The 22,334-nt window shown below is 37.5% G+C and overlaps 2 protein-coding genes across 6 annotated transcripts in view; one reads left to right on the forward strand and one right to left on the reverse strand.

Moving 5' to 3' along the window:
• On the reverse strand, window positions 1-15,683 carry LOC127504241 (hatching enzyme 1.2-like). Of its 3 annotated transcripts, XM_051878797.1 has the most exons (9): window positions 11,871-15,680; window positions 2,807-2,825; window positions 2,510-2,572; window positions 2,104-2,244; window positions 1,494-1,611; window positions 747-925; window positions 536-617; window positions 313-440; window positions 1-181 (listed from the first exon to the last, which is right to left on the reverse strand). In XM_051878797.1, exons 1-9 carry the CDS (start codon window positions 11,952-11,954, stop codon window positions 174-176), a joined length of 822 nt encoding a protein of 273 aa, XP_051734757.1. In that variant the 5' UTR covers window positions 11,955-15,680; the 3' UTR covers window positions 1-173. The 3 variants fall into 3 exon arrangements, with proteins under 3 accessions (XP_051734757.1, XP_051734756.1, XP_051734758.1); XM_051878796.1 differs by having other exon boundaries at window positions 1-440; window positions 11,871-15,683; XM_051878798.1 differs by lacking the exon at window positions 11,871-15,680 and adding an exon at window positions 9,249-9,850 and having other exon boundaries at window positions 1-440.
• Window positions 11,075-22,334, forward strand: part of esrra (estrogen-related receptor alpha) — a 20,236-nt gene continuing 8,976 nt past the window's right edge. The window contains exons 1-5 of one of the 3 annotated variants that reach the window (XM_051878789.1): window positions 11,075-11,486; window positions 15,693-15,800; window positions 19,927-20,102; window positions 20,351-20,740; window positions 22,134-22,250. In XM_051878789.1, the coding sequence (XP_051734749.1) occupies window positions 20,066-20,102; window positions 20,351-20,740; window positions 22,134-22,250 (544 nt within the window). In that variant the 5' untranslated portion in view covers window positions 11,075-11,486; window positions 15,693-15,800; window positions 19,927-20,065. Of the gene's footprint in view, window positions 11,487-15,692; window positions 15,801-16,192; window positions 16,399-19,926; window positions 20,103-20,350; window positions 20,741-22,133; window positions 22,251-22,334 lie in introns of those variants that run through there. The other 2 variants (XM_051878791.1, XM_051878790.1) reach the window with 2 other exon arrangements.

Here is a 22,334-nt window from a genome sequence, read left to right on the forward strand (position 1 = left end):
TCACCCGTAACAAGGTTTATTGCAATTCAGCACTGCAGTCAGTCCATTACATTTATGTGGTCAAGTTACAGACAAAAGAGGAAGGAAAGGATTTACTTCGGTTACACTGTGCCGTAATCCTTTTATTTAGTCACAGTCTGTATTTCACTGGGGTTTGATCTTGAGTGTTTACTTTAAAGAGCTGCAGGTAAAAAAATATATATACATTTTACTTTTATCCCATTGCCATCATAACACTTTTGTGCAGTATTTACTCTCAAAAATACTATTTATAATAAATGAGACTACTGTACATGCGTGTAATGTGCTCACCACACTGATAGAGCTTGTTGATCCTCTGAATGTCAATGTTAGACATTTCCAGCCTCTGTCCGATCTGCACTGAAGGATTAGGAATAGGAGTGATGGTTTCCTTCCCATATTGTATGGCGAAGGCTGTCCTGCAAATGAAGGTTGAGAGTGAATTCCCATAAGAATGTACTTTATATATCTGTACTGACGCATGATTTCAAAAGTAATACGAGTGAAGTTTTACCTTCCATAATGCATGATGGAGTTGTAGTCATAAGGGGTATTCAGATTATTTGTGTCCTTCTTCTGAAAGTTGTATGCAGATGCTGTGTAATGGCAAACAAGTGTTCATTGTTACTGAGGTTTTCATTACACTAAAATAATAAAAAAAGTTTTTTTTTTAAGAGACCTCTATAGAATTTGAGATTTGTCCACATTCCCACACATCTTCTAACCTTGTGGAATATTGTCCCAGTTGATCCGGATGTACTGGTCTCTGTCGCTCCTGGTGTGCTCATGGTGGAATCCCAGAGAATGGATGAGCTCATGCTCAATGATCCCATGAGAAACACAGCCGTCCACAGACAGAGACACCTGCTGTTTCCCTCCAGATCTCCCTACAGTAGACCAACAGCTGTAAACAAAGGAAAATATAACACTAAAATTATCACAGCGTAACAATACATGTATGGTTAAACTCTTCAAATGTACACTACCATTCGAAAGTTTGGGGTCAGTTAGATTTTGTAATGGTTTTGAAAGAAATCTCTGCTCAGCAAGGCTTCAATTATTTGATCAAAAATGCAGTAAAAATGTAATATTGTAAAATATCATTACAAATTAAAATAATTTTCTATATATTTTAAAATGCTATTTATTCGTGTGATGGCAAAGCTGAAATACTGTCACATGATCTTTCAGAAATCATGCTGATTTGCCAATTTAGTTCTCAAGAAACAATTCTTATTATTATTATTATGTTAAAAACAGTTGTGCTACTTAATATATTTGGGGATACCATACATGTTTTAATGAGTTTTAATGAATAAAAAGTCAAAAGAACCGCAATTATTTGAAATAGAAATATTTTATGACATTATAAATGTCTTTACTGTCACTTTTGATCAATTTATCCTTGCTAAATAAAACTGACTCCAAACTTTTATACAGTATATTCATTATTTAAGCGTGGTCAAGCTCACCCTAGCAGGTTCTCAATGCTGAGGTAGTCCACTTGATTGGTTCGTGGCACAAAACTGACGCAGGTTTTTGCAGAGATGCTCTTCATTGCGCTTTCGATCACTGCCTTCTCATCACTATCTAAAAATAATCATAATCACCAAAAAATGTATAAAGTGGATCAAAGTTTCATCAAAGTTGTCCTAAAACCTTCTTCTTAGGACAACTTTGATTAACTTTTTTGATCCACTTCAAATGTTGACTACTGTATATATATATATATATATATATATATATATATATACACATGAAAAGTTCCATTGTAAAAACCTCTAAGTGCCATCTGAAATTTTCTTCTAAAATGATAATTTTTATTAGGCTTTATGTTCAGTTATTTAACTTTAATGGCAATGAAAAGGACTTATTGATTGCCATTAAAGTTACATAACTGAACCTAAACATAGGAGCCTGATAAAAATGATCATTTTAGAAGAAAATTTCAGATGGCACTTAGAGGCTTTTGTATCTTAAGTCTTCATGTATGTATATATATATATATATATATATATATATATATATGCGTGTGTGTGTGTGTGTGCCGATTAACATACAAGTGGATTTCTAATCACTCACAGAAGTCGTTAGCAATGGTGTATGGCACTTCAACCAGTCCAGATGGGGATTTTGGCCATTTGCAGTAGTCATTCAAGCATTTCATGGCATTCCTTGTTTTGGGTAAGGCCATATCTCCCTCCAGAAGCACATCACTGATCTCTGAATCAGAACAAAACATAAAGAGTCAGAATCATTTCGCTCATTTCAATAAGGAACTCTCTTAGAAAAAATAATGTAATGATGTAATTGAATGTTTATTTTATTTAAAAAGATATGTACATCCATTTTAACTGTACAAATCACACATGAAAATGTCCAGCTTATTATTAACATTTCAACTAATATTAACATATATATATATAGTGTGTGAAAAAAAAAATAATTCATTTTTTTTATTGTCATAATAAAGTAGTATAACTATCACCTTTGTTTGCCTCCAGAATTCTTGAGGAAATATCTATAACGTTGTGCATCTCAGACTGGATATCTGAACAAAGAATGACAAAATTAAACCATACCTTCAATATCCAAATGAGTGGTCCTTGGTACTTGGGACCCAAAGAATGTTGTATTTGCCCTTATTTAACACAACTGACGCAGATCATCAGTTCATTAACAGAAAGCTGCATAAATCTCTCTTGTCTGTTTCAGATAAGAGAGACATATAAAATGTGCAATGCTGTGAGTCACAAGAACGCAAGAGGGTTGAATATAAACTTGCCTCGATCAGTGGGCAGCACCTGTGGAAAGAGCAGATACAGAGTGAGTGAGTGAGTAAATTATGAAGTGAAGATGCTCAGTGCTGAAAGCTGCAGCTCGTACCGTAGCAGGAAATGCTTGAGAGAGACTCAGCAGCACAGCTGAGATGGAAAAAAGCAATATACAATCCATTTTCCCTCAATGTGTGTCAAAAAGGATTTCTAACTGAAAGGGGGACCGTGAGAGAACAGAGCAGGAGCTTTTCTTATATAGAAAGATCTGGGAGTGTCCAGCATTGGGATTAAGGTGTAAATCAACACAGATCACTTGAAAAGATCTGAAAAGCTTTTAGCATGAGGTTACATCAGCCCCACCCATAATAAATAAGATTACATTTGTTTGTTTCAGATTTAGACTAAAACAGCAACTTTAGGCCTTGGCAATCTTGCATTCTTTATGACAACAAAGGTAGTCTTTCAGATTGCTGCATTAAATTCAAACAAAAATAAGAGTTAAAAAGTTCATTTTATGTACACTATAATATACAATCATTATTCAATGCAGAAATCAGCATATTAGACTAATCATGTGACACTGAAGACTGGAGTAATGATGCTGAAAATTCAGCTTTGCCATCACAGGAATAAATTACATTTTAAAATATAAGAAATTAGAAAAGTTAGTCTATTTTAAATTGTAATAATATTTCATAATATTTGTTTTTACGATATATTTGATAATACAGTATTTTTACTGAACTTTTGACAAATAAATGCAGCCTTGGTGAGCATAAGAACGTTTTTTCAAAAACACTGACCCCAAACTTTTGAACAGAATATAATATAAAAAGTTTATCAGGAGCCATTTAATACTCATCAGAGCTATTGATAAATCGCCTACTTAGAATTATAAGGTTCAATCTGCATTCCGAGCGGTTTTGAGATATTGAGCTTCAAAGATTTTGCATTCCATATAGCAAAAATTATATGGGGAACAAGTCTCTTTCATACATGAATATGACAAAGACCCTAAATGTAGTTTAAATGTACAATATCAAAATCCTCTCAAATTTGTAAATGGGGATTTTTGAAATGGGTCAAATGCAGAACCATCTAATTCAAAAAAAAAAAAAAAATCATTTTCCACTTGGAATTATAAGGTTCTGTCTTGCAAAACGTTAATTGAAGCAATAATTTCCAAGAAACACAAACTTATAATTTGTTTTAAAACATAAAATTAGTGTTGTAACAATGTGTTGATGTATAAGAAAGTTAAACTTAATGCTTTCTATGACATATTTTACAACGAATAATTATTTTCTGGATCAAGTTAGGCAGTGCTAAATATTTTGCCTGCAATACATCTGACCAGGAATTTATTCCATAGAAAATGGGACAGGTAAAATGGCTTTCTCTCTAGAGATCAGTATGGATTGAAAAGTTTGTGGACAAACTTTAATGTTGGCTTGAGAAAGCCTAGCCAGAAGGGATAGACAGACAGAATGGAAGCTTAAATGAGTCTATATGGGTTTCTGGGTGTTTAAATGTGGATTTTGACAGTTGGAGTTTGAATAGTCTCGGCTCATTGGTCCTCTTGTGTGCATTTGAAGTGCTGATTGGTTCACAAATAGAATATAGTACCAAGTTAGAGCTCAACTTTGTAAATAGAATCTTTTTGTTTTCTAAATAAAAAGTTCTAAAATGTACACAACTTTAAAAAAACACACATCACGTAAATAAGTTGTCACAGAATAAGAATATTTGAATAACTCAATTTTGACAAAAATGTCAGATAGAACCGTTATAATTCCAAGGTGACGAAATACTACAAGCTTTATTTACATAAAGAAGACTCACTTTTCCATATAAATGGTAATAAACACAGAATGTTTCAAACCCCATATGCAGAATATATACTGCTAAAATCATACAGCCAGATTTACTGAAAAGAATACTAAGCTAACTTGCACTCTATTCACACCATTTGTTTGTGTTGCTGGACTATTTCAAATGATAATGCTGATAAATTGTGCATTTTCATCATGTTTTAAGTTCAGCTGGAAAAAATAATGTCTATGTATAATTGCTAACCTTAATATGGCATCTGAAATGAATATACACTGTTTTTGTGCATGAAACAGGCCTAACTTCATATGTGGCCGGAACAAAACTCAAAAACAAACAAACAAACAAAAACTTGCATGTGAATAACAGCTGAAGCATCTTGAGCAACTGTGAAGGAAACAAATGTAATCCGACTCAGTGGGTGAGGTTGCCATAATCCTGTGCTGAAAGCTTACCTTAAAACCCTGTGAAGTGCTGAAATAAGACTTCACAGCAAATTGCGTTCAAATCTTTTCATTTAATGATCCAAATGACTTGCTTGAAAACTGTAGTCCCCATTCACTGTAATCACATTTGTTTTTAATTATTAATGAATTAATTTTATTTTTTTAATTCTGTGCATTTTTCTTTTGTAGACAAAACTTCACTGAACTGTATAGGAAACCATCAGTCCCACTCCTGAACCCTCAGAAACAGTCAGACAAATGTACACTGTAAAAAATTATTTTCCTGATTTGTTATCACAACCTTTTTTCTTTTGTCAAATCTTCAAAAAAGGTCAAATCAAAACTTAATTGATTTGACAAAAAAATAATAATAATGTAATTCAGATAACATATTTTGAGTTTCTGTTGATTAAATCAGTCACCTTCATTGTATTAACTCAAATTTTTTATTTCAATGAACTCAAAATTTTAAGGCAACCAGGTAACTTACTTTTTTAAAGGATTAGTTCACTTTCATATTAAAATTTCCTGATAATTTACTCACCCCCATGCCATCCAAGATGTCCATGCCCTTCTTTCTTCAGCCGAAAAGAAATTAAGGTTTTTGATGAAAATATTCCAGGATTATTCTCCTTATAGTGGAGTTCAATTGGCCCCAAACGGTTGAAGGTCAAAATTACAGTTTCAGTGCAGCTTCAAAGGGCTTTAAATGATACCAGACGAAACGAACGTGGCACCAGTTCTGTTTTTTTCGTAAGTTGAATAGGGAAGGTGTAGGACATACATCGTAAGCTTTTTGAAGAATACGGAAGGCGGTCTGTAGGAAGCACTTGCAAGGCGATCATTTGTGTTTATAAAGCATATACATTTGTATTTTTTTTTAAGAAAATGGCCGATCGTTTCTCTAGATAAGACCCTTATTCCTCGTCTGGTATCGTTTAAAGCCCTTTGAAGCTGCACTGAAACTGTAATTTTGACCTTCAACCATTTGGGGTCAATTGAAGTCCACTGTAAGGAGGATATTCCTGGAATGTTTTCATCAAAAACCTTAATTTCTTTTCGACTGAAGAAAGAAGGACGTGGACATCTTGGATGACATGGGGGTGAGTAAATTATCAGGAATTTTAATATGAAAGTGAACTAATCCTTTAAGTTAAACCAACAATTCTTTTTTACAGTGTAGGAAATCTAAGTCTATCATTTAAAGTCGAGATGAAACTGAAGTTGTGATAGTCTTTTCATCCTGATTGTGATGTACAGTGTCTCACAGAAGTGAGTACACCCCTCACATTTTTGTAAATATTTTATTATATCTTTTCATGTGACAACACTGAAGAAATGACACTTTGCTACAATGTAAAGTAGTGAGTGTACAGCTTGTATAACATGTGATCACATGATATTGTCATGTGACTCGTTAGTGTTACAAGGTCTCAGGTGTGAATGGGGAGCAGGTGTGTTAAATTTGGTGTTATCGCTCTCACTCTCTCATACTGGTCACTGGAAGTTCAACATGGCACCTCGTGGCAAAGAACTCTCTGAGGATCTGAAAAAAAGAATTGTTGCTCTACATAAAGATGGCGTAGGCTATAAGAAGATTGCCAAGACCCTGAAACTGAGCTGCAGCACAGTGGCCAAGACCATACAGCGATTTAACAGGACAGGTTCCACTCAGAACAGGCCTCGCCATGGTCGACCAAAGAAGTTGAGTGCACGTGCTCAGCGTCATATCCAGAGGTTGTGTTTGGGAAATAGACGTATGAGTGCTGCCAGCATTGCTGCAGAGGTTGAAGGGGTGGGGGGTCAGCCTGTCAGTCCTCAGACCATACGCCGCACACTGCATCAAATTGGTCTGCGTGGCTGTCGTCCCAGAAGGAAGCCTCTTCTAAAGATGATGCACAAGAAAGCCCGCAAACAGTTTGCTGAAGACAAGCAAACTAAGGACATTGATTACTGGAACCATGTCCTGTGGTCTGATGAGACCAAGATAAACTTATTTGGTTCAAATGGTGTCAAGCGTGTGTGGCGGCAACCAGGTGAGGAGTACAAAGACAAGTGTGTCTTGCCTACAGTCAAGCATGGTGGTGGGAGTGTCATGGTCTGGGGCTGCATGAGTGCTGCCGGCACTGGGGAGTTACAGTTCATTGAGAGAACCATGAATGCCAACAGAGCATGATCCCCTCCCTTCAGAGGCTGGGCCGCAGGGCAGTATTCCAACATGATAACGACCCCAAACACACCTCCAAGACGACCACTGCCTTGCTAAAGAAGCTGAGGGTAAAGGTGATGGACTGGCCAAGCATGTCTCCAGACCTAAACCCTATTGAGCATCTGTGGGGCATCCTCAAATGGAAGGTGGAGGAGCGCAAGGTCTCTAACATCCACCAGCTCCGTGGTGTCGTCATGGAGGAGTGGAAGAGGACTCCAGTGGCAACCTGTGAAGCTCTGGTAAACTCCATGCCCAAGAGGGTTAAGGCAGTGCTGAAAAATAATGGTGGCCACACAAAATATTGACACTTTGGGCCCAATTTGGACATTTTCACTTAGGGGTGCACTCATTTTTATGGCCAGCGGTTTAGACATTAATGGCTGTGTGTTGAGTTATTTTGAGGGGACAGCAAATTTACACTGTTATACAAGCTGTACACTCACTACTTTACATTGTAGCAAAGTGTCATTTCTTCAGTGTTGTCACATGAAAAGATATAATAAAATATTTACAAAAATGTGAGGGGTGTACTCACTTCTGTGAGATACTGTATATCTGAGTGAGACAACTTCTTGAACAAGAAAAAAATATAGGGCGGGACTTGATTTTGTCCGTTGGGTATTGATTGGATCGTTGGATCATTGTGGTTTGCTGTTGGTCGATCTCATGCGAGTGACAGGTTGTCTCGCCCTTGCGCCAGTAAACACATCATCAGAGAAGAGATGTCAGCGCAAGAGGGAGGGGAAGATATTTTGATTAAAGATTATGAGGGCACACGAATAAAAAAATAATGATGTGCATAATAAATACTGCATTATTCCACTGAAAACTGGTCATTTTGATTTCATGGTGACTGTAATTTGAATAAGGAGATTATGGTGTTCTGGCAGAGGGAGAATACAGCAAAAATTGAGTAGGTTTGCTAAATTGAATACAGCAACTCTGGTTTCATGTAAAATTGAGTAGGTTTGCTAAATTTTGGTCAACAGCAGAACAGAAATAGGCCTCTAGGGCTGTTCTATTTTTTTCCTCTTACCTGCAAAAAATCCAAAAATAAACACAAACAATTATATTATCTGACATCATTCATTCACCTCACACTGCACAGTGAACATTACAAAACTATGACAACCCTGAGAACTCGTGACCAATATGAGATACAGAAATAAAAATGTTTAAAACCCCGCGTTTGTCAGTCCTTATTGCGTTATTCTTTGCATTTTGTATTTCTCCCTGATTATCTTGGCATCACTGCACACTGTTATCGCATTGTTGCTACACTACAGGAGCTTAAACTGGGCCACATGCTCGGATGTCTCAACTTTCGTGCACGGAAACATATGACCTTGTGCGCGAGGACACTCTGTACATAGACGTCACTAGTCGGCAGACTGGCACAATCCACTTATCTGCTGAATAATCACATCACCGCTAGATGGTGCTGCGGTGCGTCTGGCTGCTTCCACTATGATGCAATTACAGCATGCGCTTCTTTTGAGGGTTTAATTATAGATACAGACCGCTCTAATCTATACTAAATAAATGTGAAGAATGTTTTGTGTTGCATTCAAATCTAAATGGGTAAGTAATCGAAAACAGATTATACTCAAGTATACGTGTGCCATCATAAAGTTATGTAGGCTATTAGGAATGATAGGCCTACCTTTTATGACTCTATATACCCCTTTTACCATACACTAAAACTACAAAGGGTAATTTATTAGATATTTCACCAAAAGTCCCTCTCATGTTTAAAATAACCGGTTTTATGAGTATCTATTAGTGGGAGTGAAGACAGCACATTGTTTTGGCTGAAGTAAAAAAAAAAAAAAATTCCACATTATTTTGTGTTTCAGAAGAAGGTGTTATTTAACATGAGAATGATTCAGTGTCCCCTTACTGCATAGCCTTCACCTCCCAGCTGTTGTCTTTCTGAGGCTATTATATTTGTGTAGTTGCTCCCACCTGTTTCTGGGGTCATGACCTCTGTCAGCATTCCAGAGCACCGAGGTGTGACCTTTTGTGGTAGAGCCATAAACCAAATTTACACAAAAGCCTCCGTCGGAAAAGATCTCATGATACTCCGTAAAAGTTGTAAAACATCTACCAAACTGTGACAGAACCGTTCAAATGAGGGCATGTGAGGAAACGTGCCGTGAAGGAGCTCCGTGTGAAGAGCTTCAGACTGAATGCGCAGCGCGGCTGAAATGCAGCGTAGGCTGCGTCGAGGAATGACCTTGAATTCAAGGTCGCGTGTACGTTCTCAATGACAACGGGAACACTAGCGCTTCCTGTTTCCCTTTTAATAGTTTTTCATGCAGCACGCCGATGCTTCCACACAAATACACCACACATACATATGTATTTTGTTCTTGTTCGTGTTCTTAATACGTCTCATTTCAATTAATTTTACAAAACGGACAGGTTTCAGTCATGCTGTCTGAGATGCATTCCTAAAATAGCCCACTGTAGCCTAAAATTTCCTTAACACGGGACTCTTTTCCGTTACACCTCTGCGCGGCTTTGAGACGCAACGCTCTCTTTCTCTCAGCCCTGTGATCAGGTTACGCGGATTGTAGTCTCTCCTTCTTTCTCTCCTTTCCTCTCTCCGCAGTCACTGTGAACTCTGCGCTGCTGGCTCACAGCCCAAAACTGTTGTAGGAACCAGCTGACTATGGGAGGCCTAGAGCAGTGAGTTGGGTCAGTGTCACAAGACCGAGAGGACTGACATTTTCCATGCCTTCTAAAGCGATGTTTGATTTACAGCTCTGCCGTTTGAGCTTAATGGTACAAACACATTCTGTCGCATTAATACGGACTCGTTTTCTTCTGAAAGGAACGTATTTGGACCACACAGCCTATATTTAAGCTTATATCATCAACTGATATAGCCTAATATAACCTGAACACTTTTAAGTAGTAAAACAAAAGGCTACATGAGGACATTGAAACGAACGCTAACTGACAAAAACACTTCAAGACACTGAAATAATGCCGTGAACATGAACTAAACAACACAAACTGTAAAGCAGTACAACAGATAACAAAATAAGATACATGAGTTGACTTGTAGTTTTATAGTAGGATATTTCTTTTACTGAATGCCTATTTAGCTAGGCCTACTGTAGCTAAAAATACAAATACTGTCCTATAAATATAATTTTCATCCATATATAGTTACTTCCGTTAACCACATGGTTTAGTGTATAATTCGTTCAATTTAACAGTTACTATTATGATTTTCCCTTAAAATCGTTATTTTTTTTTACACCGCGCGTGCATGTGAATGACTGTTCCGTCCATAAAGGTTGTCCGGTTGGCATTAAATCGCAAGAAAATGTGTCAAATGTTTTAAGTTCCCTTAAATAATTAAAATACTGCGCAACAGTGAAATGCATAAGCATTACAATTACCAGCAGTCGAGCTTTATAGTTTTGGGACGAGAGCCAATGTTTTATTTGCTACAGCTTTGATGAACCCTGTGGAAAGGCCGATTTATTCATAGTCACGAATCATGACATTTATTTAATGTCCTCTGCTGTTTACACCACGGTTTGTTTCATTTACTTCTCAGTCAGCTACCAAAATAGCCCGGGATGTAAGAAATCCGAATAAAGTCTTCGGATAATAGATCAAAAGTGTGTAAACTCGTGAGTCACGCATACAGTAGGTCAATTTCTCTTTATTGTTTAAAGCGCTGCTGCTGCCGCTTGTGACGGAGGCGCGAGGACGCGTGATTGGAAGCGGGAGCGGACGTAACGGAGAAACAGCAGACGCAAGAGCAGAGAGGGAGGAGAAAGAACGAGGATATACGTAACCGGGATCTCAGCTGTATTAGCGGAAGACAGGATTCAGGCTTCCAGTGACAACCGAAACAGCAATATGGGGAACTAGTCCAGGGAAGAACATGGATTAAACATACGCGCTTTCTCAACTGACTGCACTCGCGCCTCCATTCATTCAAATTATCGAGTAGTTGCATTGATTTTATGTCACATATACCTTATCGTACGTAATACAGCACCAGAATTGCTAAGTAAGGTAGCCCACTTCAACAAATAGGCAGAGTATCTGCTCTTTAAATCCGCGTGTACACAGTGTTGTAATATTTGATAGTCCTATATATAAATATCGGATTGACTGTTTTGCTCAAGGGTTTCTTTGGTTGTTTTCGAGGCACCAGCAATGTTCTCTGAAATACTGGTAAGTATTCATCCAACCGGCACCCAGCAACGCAGTATGCTTCTTTATTTTCTGCGAGTGTGGACGTTTAATGTTAATGCGCGTGAACCTGTCTGATTATCATGATTCTGTCGTCATACAGACCATCACTAGCAAATGTCTGCTGTCGCTACTAATATTTCCATGTTAGGCTCAGCAGTAAAAACTTTACACTGTAAATAGGTCAGTGTGTTCTGATAGTTTGCTTGTAGGACTACTAACAGCACGAGAACATGTCTTGGCAGATTTGAGACCTAACATTTGAATTCGCACTGTATCTTAATCGTTGCATATAAATGAGCATTATGCGTTTCTTACTGCGATAAAAGGGGAAAAGTCCGCAGTAACACTTTGCAGCACGCTGACCTTGATCGAGTTGTCCCCTGGCTCATACATTGTGTCAGCTCGTGAGATTTTACCCCGGACTCTAGTACTCGAGGCATGTCGCATTACCGGTACAGCCTTTCACACTGGAAACAAACTACCTCACGCGCGACAGATCTGCTTTGCATTCTAGTATTCTAGGCATTTCACGTCGTCACTGACGTAATGCAATTGGTAGAAGAACGTAGTAATTTTATTTGGTTTTTAAAAGTCTGTTTGCACTATTTGAAGCAGACTTGGTGGCAGTGGTTATGTTGTCAAATGTAATGTACGTACTTTACGATTAACTTAATCGTTTCCTATAAAAAAAAGTTTTACACACAAAGAAATAGTTTATTATTTCGAAAAAATAGCTTAAAATGCTTTACAAATAAGTTTAAAATGATGTACTGCGACGAGATGAAAGTCACCATGAAATCAAAATGGACAATTCCTATTTTAAATGGAATATTGCAGTATTTAATAAAAATGATTTATCCATCTTTATTTTTATTTTTTTTAATTCATTAGCCCCTCGTTATCTTTAATCAAATAACTTCCCCTCCCTCTTGCACTGACATCTCTTTTCTGATGACGTGTTTACTGGCACGAGGGCGGGGCAAACCTGCCACTCACATGAGATCACAGCAATAGCAAACTACAAAGATCCAACGATCCAATCAATTCCCGATGGACAAAATCAAGTCCCGCTCTCCATTTTTTTCTTGTTCGAAAAGCCATTTCAATTGGATATACATCACAATAGGGAAGAGAACGCTATCGCAACTTCCATTTCATAGTGACTAGTCATGTCAATAAAAGCTTTATTTTACATGGAGCCAGTTACATTCATGGGGGCAGACATGTTGAGATCATGTGATGTGACCAACCGAATCACTAACATCCTTGTTACTGAACATTTTTGGAATAAATTAATAAGGGTTGATTGCAAATAGCGCATTTCTAGTAACTTAAATCTGCATAATTCTGCATCCTGCATCTAGGAGTCAGTATAAAGCCCAAAGTATGCTTTTTTTTACGGAACTTCAGCACAATAGAACTCATTGGCTTTCATCAGTATACTCCATTTAATAATGTGCGTGAACACAGGTGGTGGACACATGCGCACTAGCAGTGTTGCCAATTGCTTTCAGCTGAAAGTAGCTAAAACTGGTCGCTAAATGTCGTAGATGACGTCATACTGGCGAGTCCACTGATCTATATTAATATAATTATAGATCAGTGGGCGAGTCACGGAATCTAGATAAGGATTGTCCAAGAAGTTGCTAGATTTGTCGCTAGGCTTTTGAAAAAAGTCTCAAAAGGGGTGTGGAAGTCGCTAAATCTAGCGACAAAATCGCTAAATTGGCAGCACTGCGCACTAGTAAGTTTCATCCTTGTCCAGTGTCTGCACTATTTCTCTTCGGGCAATGTTATGAGCAATGAAATATTACACAGTTTAAATGTTACAGGTATCTCTGAATCTCTCTCAAGGCGCATGTAGCTGCGAGTACAGAGTACGCACGGTTAGAAAATCGGGCTGCGTGTCTACAGTACGCACGTACTATGCTGATGACGAAATTCGTGTCGTGCACACATAACCGAACTTGGTCTTAAGTCATAGACAACTGCCATATAAGTCAGTGCAACAAACAAATATTGCTGATATAAATTGAAGCATAATCAACAATGTTGCTTCATAGTTAACGACTGAAAAAAAATTAACCACTTAGAGAGTAAAGTTTTTGCTTGAGGCAGTTTTTAATACTTTTTTGCAGTTAAATATACGTCTACTAGATACGTCTACTTCATATTTGATTAAAAAGCCTTTTTCTAATGATTGCATTATAGAAACTGACTTTAAAGTTCCGTTGACCACTAGGCCCTTCTTGGACGTGATTGGGAATCTCTGTCCTTAAGAAGTTGTAATCCAGTTTAGCAATCAACCTTTCAATTGTCAAGGCTCGCTGAACAAGGTCACCTTCTGAAGTCTGCTCTTACAGTCTTTGTTCTACAGTTGCATGCATACTGTAGTCGAAGTTCAAAGGCTAACACATGGTACTTAGCTCTGATTTCTCTGCTGAGAAATTGATTTACACAGTAAACTTTACATTAGAAATCAGTTGATCACTGCTACTATGCTTTAATTTTACACAGCACCACCTGACATCTATATTGACTAGGGCTTCATGATATATCGTTTAAGCATTGATATCGCGATACCTTTTTAGCTTTAACAAAAATTAATTATATTTAATATATACAGTGTAATACAGTGTAAATATATTTAATTTATACAGTGTAATTTTACTTTTGATCATTCAATTTCTGTACCTGAATACTGTTAGACTTGCCTGAAAAACATAGTCTAAATGACTGTTTGTTTCATTTGTATCTTTGTTCTATTGTTTTTATCTGTGCTTGAAATTTATGTATATACAACTGTGATACTGACTACTGTGACAGGTTTAACAATAGGTATAATTCTGAACTGTTTTTAACCAGCATACCTCAACAATAAATCAGTAACCTCAGGTAATAGAAAAAAACACTTTAGAAATCTTTAACTAATGTTACAGACCTGCAGCACTGAAGTCTAAGACAACTTCACTTTTGTATTTTTAAAATATGTGACAAAGACATATAAAATATCATTCATTAATGCTGTTAGTTACACCATATGCTTTATAGCAGGTAGCCTACAAAGTCACTGAAAGATAAAATATATTGGTTGAGTATATCCAGGGGCCACAAACCGTGTCTGTTGTCTCTAAATATAATGTAAAAAATGAAAGGGAAAGTCTATGAATGGAAGTTTTCACTAAGTGAACTTAAAAGTTTAAAAATCTCAGATATAACTTGTATGTTAGTTTTATCAATGCACATTTAATATCTAAAAATATCTTAAAATATATACATAAAAACCCTTAAACTTATATTTTATTTATTTCAGTTAACATTTATTTTATTTAAAGTAATGAAAATGTTTTTAATGGCTTTCGTTGTAGTTAATTATTATAATAACCCTGCAGTTACTCATATCCCTTTTATAATTTGAACTTGCTAAATTGTCTCCACTGTGAAGCATATTGTTCTTCACATGTATTTGCTGTCACACAGAGCCCTTTTGGAGTTACTGTGCCTGTCCTTCAAACCCCTCCAGTGACTTTGACCTTTGGAATGTGTCAGAGAGCGGAGGGGGAGGGGGAACGCTGTGTGCAGAAATCATATGAGAGTATCCAAGTGTCCGAATGCGTGCGAAGATTGAGTGAATGACAGTGAGCAAGACCGGAGAATGGTTGCATGGGAGAAAGACAAAGAAATGTTTTTTCCCCTCAGTCAGCATTTTGTGCCTAATGGTGTAGGTGAGGGGTAAAACATGGATACGGTATAATAGACACAAAGATTATTATGGGGTATAAATCAGGCTCTTATACAGTCCTACAAGAGGTTTGTGTGACATTAACCAGGACTGACTCATATATTTTTTTTAAAGAAGAAACAAAGATGAGAGAAATCACTATGCAAGACCTAATGCTGCTGAGACCACATTTACAGCTAATGTTATCTCTGATTAAATCTGGCATTTTTGTTAGATATCTGCAATGCTTTTATGGGAGGTTTAATTTAGTTTTAGTTTCAAGATGATGTGCTTCAGACTAACGGTGGTTTCGGTTTTATTTATTATTTAGCCATTTGATAGCAATATGTGCCTCTGCTGATGCAATACATTTTAAGGCTGTATTTTGTAATGCATAGATCTGTCATGCAAATTCAGTCTAATAAATTTGTTGATGTATCACTAATTTTCTCATTTCTTGCCAGGGTTCCTGATACCCAGTTTGAACTGACCTGTAGCCTTCTGACGCCAAAATAAAGTGAGAAGATTTTCAGCATACGCAAGACTAAAGACCTTTAGCTTTTGAGCAAAAGGTGAGCTAACTTTTTTCCTCTTATTTTATTTATACTCTGATTATTTGAATTTTCATATATGTCCTGTTTAAAGCAAGTTTATTTTTAAGCAGTTAAAAAATGGGATACAGCTGGGTAGCAGTATAAATTGTAAAATACATAGATCATATCATATCATTTTTTGAGTTATTTTGCCCTTTTCTGTCTCTCATACATCAAAATGATTAACATAACTTCCTTGAGCTGAAGAAAAAAAACAGTGACTCATTCTTTCCTCATAACTTTTACTAGTTTTATAATGGAATAACTTTTTCAATCATTATTGCTTAATAATCTGAATATACTTAGTAAAAATCCTCCTGTGTCTGTGTGTGGCTGTCTATGAGCAACTCTCCTCCCTCCTGAGGGCAGCCTGACTCATGACACGTTTGTCAGGGGGAAAGTGAAGTTCAAAGATGCGCACTGCTAACTAAACTACGCTTATTCAGGCATGTTTAAGGGTACACACTCTGATTTCTTTGTGTTTGAAAGCCGGTGAGTCAATGAATAGCTATTTTAGGGTACATGTTTTCCGGTAGAGACGATTGGAGGAGGTGCGTATCTTGAATGAGTACGTTAGGTAAGTTAGCGAAAGCTAAGCTAGTTTGTCTGATTCTTATGAATGTGGAGCAACACAGAAACAGACTTTTAAACATTCTTCAACATTACAGTGATGGAAATATTAATTCAAACGAGCATAAATCCGGATGTATTTAGACTTTGTAAGCTTTGCAGGAAACCTATAGGAAACGTTTGATTCGGTTGATAAAGCAGCACAAATAGCACACTGAATATTGCTGTTTTTGCATTCAAAATAGGCTGTGAATGAAATGTTATTTTTGAGTCATCTTTTAGTGAACCGGGCTGACTCAGTCCAAGCAGTTCTTGAGTGAACAACTCCGAAATCCGGATCACTGAACCGAGAATAGTAATGTCAGATTCGTGCAAAGAATTGAGTGATTTGATAATAAGTGAATTTGGAGTGGAGATTTGACTGATGAGGCTTTAAAACGTACTGGAAATATATTTAAGACTTGTTTGTAAACAATTATATCAACAAGTAAACAAGCGATTTGGTTTTAATAGCATCAAAACGTGCATAAACTCAGCCTAGAGGTAGAAATTATTAGTAGCCAAACGTTTAATGTAAATGAAGGAAACATTTAGGCTCCAGATGACTGTTTTCATGAGTTGAATCATGGCTGCAACAAACTGAACTGTGGCATATGAATTACGACAAGCTGCCTTATTAATAAAACGTAATAAACAGTAATATGTGCATACATAGGGCTTTACTGCAGCGTTTTGCAGCATGAAATGCCACGCCGTGATGACAGGGCCCACGTGATTACGTGATGACGCAAAAGAGCGCTAAATCGTTTTGAAGCGGATCTTTGAAATGAATTGTTCGAAAGAACCGACTCGCGGAAATGTGTTGCAGTTCTCATCACCACATCAAATTTATGACCTTCTAAAGTCCACTATTTCTATGTAAAGAGCCGAATCGGAAATCGCACATCAGTGATGTTCGCGTGAACTTCTGCGGGAGAAATGCACATGCGTGACGACGGTTCACACCACATTATCCGTTTGCGCCTTTTCCTTTGTAGTCTGACATTTACATGTGTTTGAACAGGAACGTTTCACCATATCCGGTTCGTTCAGTGTGATGAGGGATTTAGAGATCTCAGCTTGTCCTCACAATGAGCGATCGGATCATTTGCCTCCTGTGAACCGGCGCAGCGGCGCGTGTCCTCACTGTAGCCACGTGATTGGGTTCAGTGGAGTACTCAAAGCATTGCGAAATACTCCTTGAACAGGGCAAAACTAAAGAATGAGACCAAGTGGCATGTTACTGTCTTCACACATCTTCCAAATTTATCATATAAATACCATTCTGTTGGAGAGTATAGGTTAAAATCAGAGTTCAGGTTTATGTGAGTGTGGCAAAGGCAGAATGAACGTGTTTGGCAGACAGTACAGTGGACTTGGAGGCATTAGGGCACAGTTACATTCTGCACACTCGCCAAAGTTGCAACATATCACACACAACCAGGTGAAAGGGGAATAGTATGTGTGTGTGAGTGTGTGATATCCGCTGAGGACAAATGAAGGTAGAAATGTAGTTTCTGCCACTCAGATTATGGTCAAAGACTATATAATCATGATTTGAGTCCGTATATGTGCATTAACCTATATATATTTAAGAAAATGTATGACTAGCACCTCATTTAGAAAGTCTACAACTCCAGTATTGCTCCAGTAATCATGAGGAGCTTGTATCATTGCTGGTTGTGTTCCCTACTTGGCAGTTGTTCTGCATCTTGGGTAAATTTATGTGCTAATGTGATGGACCCTTTTTCTTTTTCACTAAATGCATAAAATGGCAAGATCAGCAAATTTAAGAAATGGCATCATAGGTCAGTTTGTCCCCGAGGGGGGTTTATGAACTGTGGGTACCGTGGAGCGGTTAAGAGTCTGTAGGGCATCTTTTGTGGAGGTATAATTAGACGATTGGTCGACTCTCCTGGATTAATGACCCTAATCTGGTGTGGACGGAGGCCACGGCACTGGGATTATGGACAGATTTGTGCAGAATTCTGTCATGTACATAATGTGTGTTCTGCTCACTAGGAGAACCCTTTTAATACATTTTTATCTATTTGAATTGCTATACAAGTTGCCTGTCGATCTTGTGTTTGAATTTATTAATACTGAACTGAATCTATGTATTCATTCATACATATGCTATTTTGCAAGCAGAATGAAATCTCAACATAGATCAAGATTAACGATGTCTAAATGTATTGCATGCATAGAGTGAGCACAGGTTAGTGGGAAGCTTGATTAATTGTAGTGAATTGGTTAGTTTGGATGTTTAAATGGGGAAAACAAAGAAAACAGTTAAGAGACTTTCCAAAATAACACTGCTTGAGAGTGGACATATAATTGCTTGTTCGTCTCTGCGCTCGAATGCTGTCTGCTTGCTCAGCATGCACCTGCGTGTTAACCAAATGAAAAGAAGAGCAAAGATTACTGAAAAATAAACACTAGTCCCTTCATCTGTTTGCCATTTATTGCGTCTTTAAAAAAGACACCTTTTAAAGGGGACTTATGCTGCATTTACACAGTAAGGCCTAATGCACATATTCAGTATTTAGACACATTGGATTTTTTTTGTCCCTTCTGTTTACATTCACTTAAGACAAACTGAATGTGTTTACATTAATAACCTGCCAAGATGCACTAGGCTGACAACAGCACAGTCTTGGAATATTTAGTTAGTTTTTAGTAGTAGTCCTCACAGGTTTATCATGGGGCGTTCTTTCTCCTATTGAATGGGAGGTGGTTGTTCTCAGTAACACTAATTAACTTTTCCATTAAAGTGATATTTGCTTTTATTTTTTAAATATAAAATTTTGAATATAGAAGTACGAAATGGTGAGAAAAATTTAAATGATGGCCTACATTACAACCGCAATAACGAGCAAAACGGATATTATTGTCTTAACTCACTTAATATTAATTTGAACTGTTGTATAAAATCAGGAACACATTTGCACGCATTCTGATATTTAGGAAAAACAGCATTTGTTCTTGCGTCATCATATTTTGTAAATATAAAAAAATAAAATAAAGCATACAGGGGCATTTTTTCCTTATTTTGAAGTTGGAGGCTTTTTTTATTCATTTCTGTGGCGTTTTTGACCTAAACCCCCATTATTTTTCAACTCTGGTTGTTCTGTGACATTACATGCATGACTTCATTTTGAATTAAAGGGTTAGTTCACCCAAAAATGAAATTTCTGTCATTAATTACTCACCCTCTTGTGTCGTTCCAAACCCATAAGACCTTCGTTCATCTTAAGAACACAAATTAAGATATTTTTGATGAAATCTGAGAGCTCTCTGACTCCTCCATAGACAGCTATTTAATTACCACTTTCAAGGCCCAGAAAGGTATTAAAGACATCGTTAAAATAGTCCATGTGACTACAGTGGTTCAACCTTAATGTTATGAAGCGACAAGAATACTTTGTGTGCAAAAAACAAACAAAAATAATGACTTTATTCAACAATTTCTTCTCTTCCCTGTCATTCTCTTTAGCTGTTTATAAGGTAGTCACATGGACTATTTTAACGATGTCTTTACTACCTTTCTGAGCCTTGAAAGTGGTAGTTAAATTGCTGACTATGAAAGAAAGCTCTTGGATTTCATCAAAAAGATCTTTATTTGTGTTCCGAAGATGAACGAAGGTCTTACAGGTTTGGAACGACATGAGGGTGAGTAATTAATGACAGAAATTTCATTTTTGGGTGAAATAACCCTTTAACATTCAGGATTCAGATGTAGTAATTCCCATGAATTCATTTTGATGTAGATCAGATATGTATCCAATTTAAAGCCACATTTAAAAGTGACCCAAATCAAATGTGAAAGCATTCAGTCTTGACCTTCAAGACAATGATGATGATAAAGTTAAAATTAAAAAGGTCCCTTTTCTCATCATTGTCTCACATTTTCTTCACAGGTATCATGTCTTCCAGAGAGCGACGCTCCGACCTGTACATAAAGGCTGAACCCAGCAGTCCTGAGGGAGGAGGTGGTGGCAATGGGAGGACCAGCCCGGGAGGAGCGTCCTCAGACTCCTCTCAGAGTGCAGGGGGGGGTTCCAGAGGGGAAGGTGCTGGCCGCTACTCCCCGCCCCTTTACACGCCCGCTCTACGTTGCCATTTTAAGGAGGAGGGTGCGGATGGAGCCGAGGAGGGCTCTACCGGCAGCGGGGGAGGCCGCTGCAAGTATGCGCTGAGCACGCTTCCCAAAAGGTTGTGCCTGGTGTGTGGAGATGTGGCGTCTGGCTACCACTACGGAGTGGCTTCATGTGAAGCCTGTAAGGCTTTCTTCAAAAGAACCATACAGGGTGAGCATGTCATACTGTGCAACAGATTCACTTGTCGTTACAGATAACTAGTAAGTAAGCCAAGCCCACTAGTTGTCTGAATCAGTAGCTGCGTTTATGTGGACCCCAAGTAATCGGACTAGTTGCACAATCGGAATAAAACAGTCACATGTAACCATGTCAATCTGAATGAATTGGCCAAATCCGATTACAATTTTATTCGGATTGTAAGGGGTGGTTTAAACCTTTTCTAATCCGATCGAGAAGACATGTAAACACTTGATTGAATTGAAAACCGAAACTTGGAAAATGGATGTGCTATGACGTAGAGATGGTGATGCACGGAACGAGTTATTGTAGTTGTTGAATGAAGTGTCATAAATGACTGTTGTGTCATTCTAAAATTCTCCTTCCACTCATCGTCTGTCAAGTGGAGCATGATGACATCCCACTAGTCCTTGTTTCGGACTTTCATCCACAGGTGCTTGTTTTAGGCATGGGAAGGGAATATAAGAAGCACGGCACAATGGTTCATGTGCTCGTCGTCTCCTAACTAGGACCCGAAATAGATAAATATTAAGTCCACCCTTTAAAACAAAGAAAAGAAGCAATTTAGGAGAATGGATAGTATGCATAAACAGCAGGAAACGCAGTGTGCGCATGTCAAAAAATTAATCCTGATTTGAAGATTGTGACATAAACACGTACATCAACCTGATCACTTTTAGAGTTCATATAAACACTAAGTTTGGATTCATCAGTTGGAATGAATTCATTCTGTCTGAAACAAAACGTGTCTAGTTTCCTACTCCCCTGAGAGCCACTGCTGTGTCAGCCTCTCGAAAAAACAAGTCCTGTTTATCCAGAATTGAATGTGATAAGATTAAAAATTGTGTTCCTTGAAATAATACCAAGACAGCATGTCTGTCTATTGCGATTCTGTTGTTTTCATTGGATGCACACAAAAATAAATGTATAGCATAAGTATAATCCGATTTGAAAACAAATTATCTTATCCGGCTTTTATGAGCCAATTCCTTTTAATAAATCGCTCAAATCAATCCTTCACTTAATTGATTCACTGAATCCAATAACTGAACAGCAGGTCTTTACTTTCAGTCATGCTGTTTTCTTTATCACCGTTTTTAAAACTTAATATCATTACTGACTGGTTGTTCATATAACATGTAGTTACAGATTTTTTGGTAATATTTAAATTAATTTAAAAACTATATTTTAAATAATAATAATAATAATAATAATAATTACAAAATACTTTTTATATTATGGATATTTATTGCTTATAAATACATAATTTTTTTTTATGAAGAGCAGGTGGCTTCTTGCTACAAAAACATAATTGTGTAGGAAACACTGCTTTGAACTCTATAACATCTTCACCTCCATCCAACAGGCAATATTGAGTACAGTTGTCCCGCCTCTAATGAATGTGAGATCACCAAGCGCCGCAGGAAGGCCTGTCAGGCGTGTCGCTTCACCAAGTGCCTCAAAGTAGGCATGCTCAAAGAAGGTGAGGCACATGGCCAGCACAACCAGTCCTCTCTCTTACGATACCTAAGTACCTCACAGTGTACGGTGTGATCCACAGGCAGTG

Source organism: Ctenopharyngodon idella, chromosome 21, assembly GCF_019924925.1.
Source record: "Ctenopharyngodon idella isolate HZGC_01 chromosome 21, HZGC01, whole genome shotgun sequence".
NCBI classification, from domain to species: Eukaryota; Metazoa; Chordata; class Actinopteri; order Cypriniformes; family Xenocyprididae; genus Ctenopharyngodon; species Ctenopharyngodon idella.

Bases quoted from the DNA above. Each gene is read 5' to 3' on its own strand.
- LOC127504241 (XM_051878796.1), bottom strand. From the start codon at position 11,954: ATGCGACATGCCTCGAGTACTAGAGTCCGGGGTAAAATCTCACGAGCT. The intron at 2,245-2,509 runs GTGATAGTTATA...GTTCTGATTCAG, and splicing joins AATTCTGGAGGCAAACAAAG to AGATCAGTGATGTGCTTCTG. The intron at 926-1,493 runs GTGAGCTTGACC...CTTTGTTTACAG, and splicing joins AGCATTGAGAACCTGCTAGG to CTGTTGGTCTACTGTAGGGA.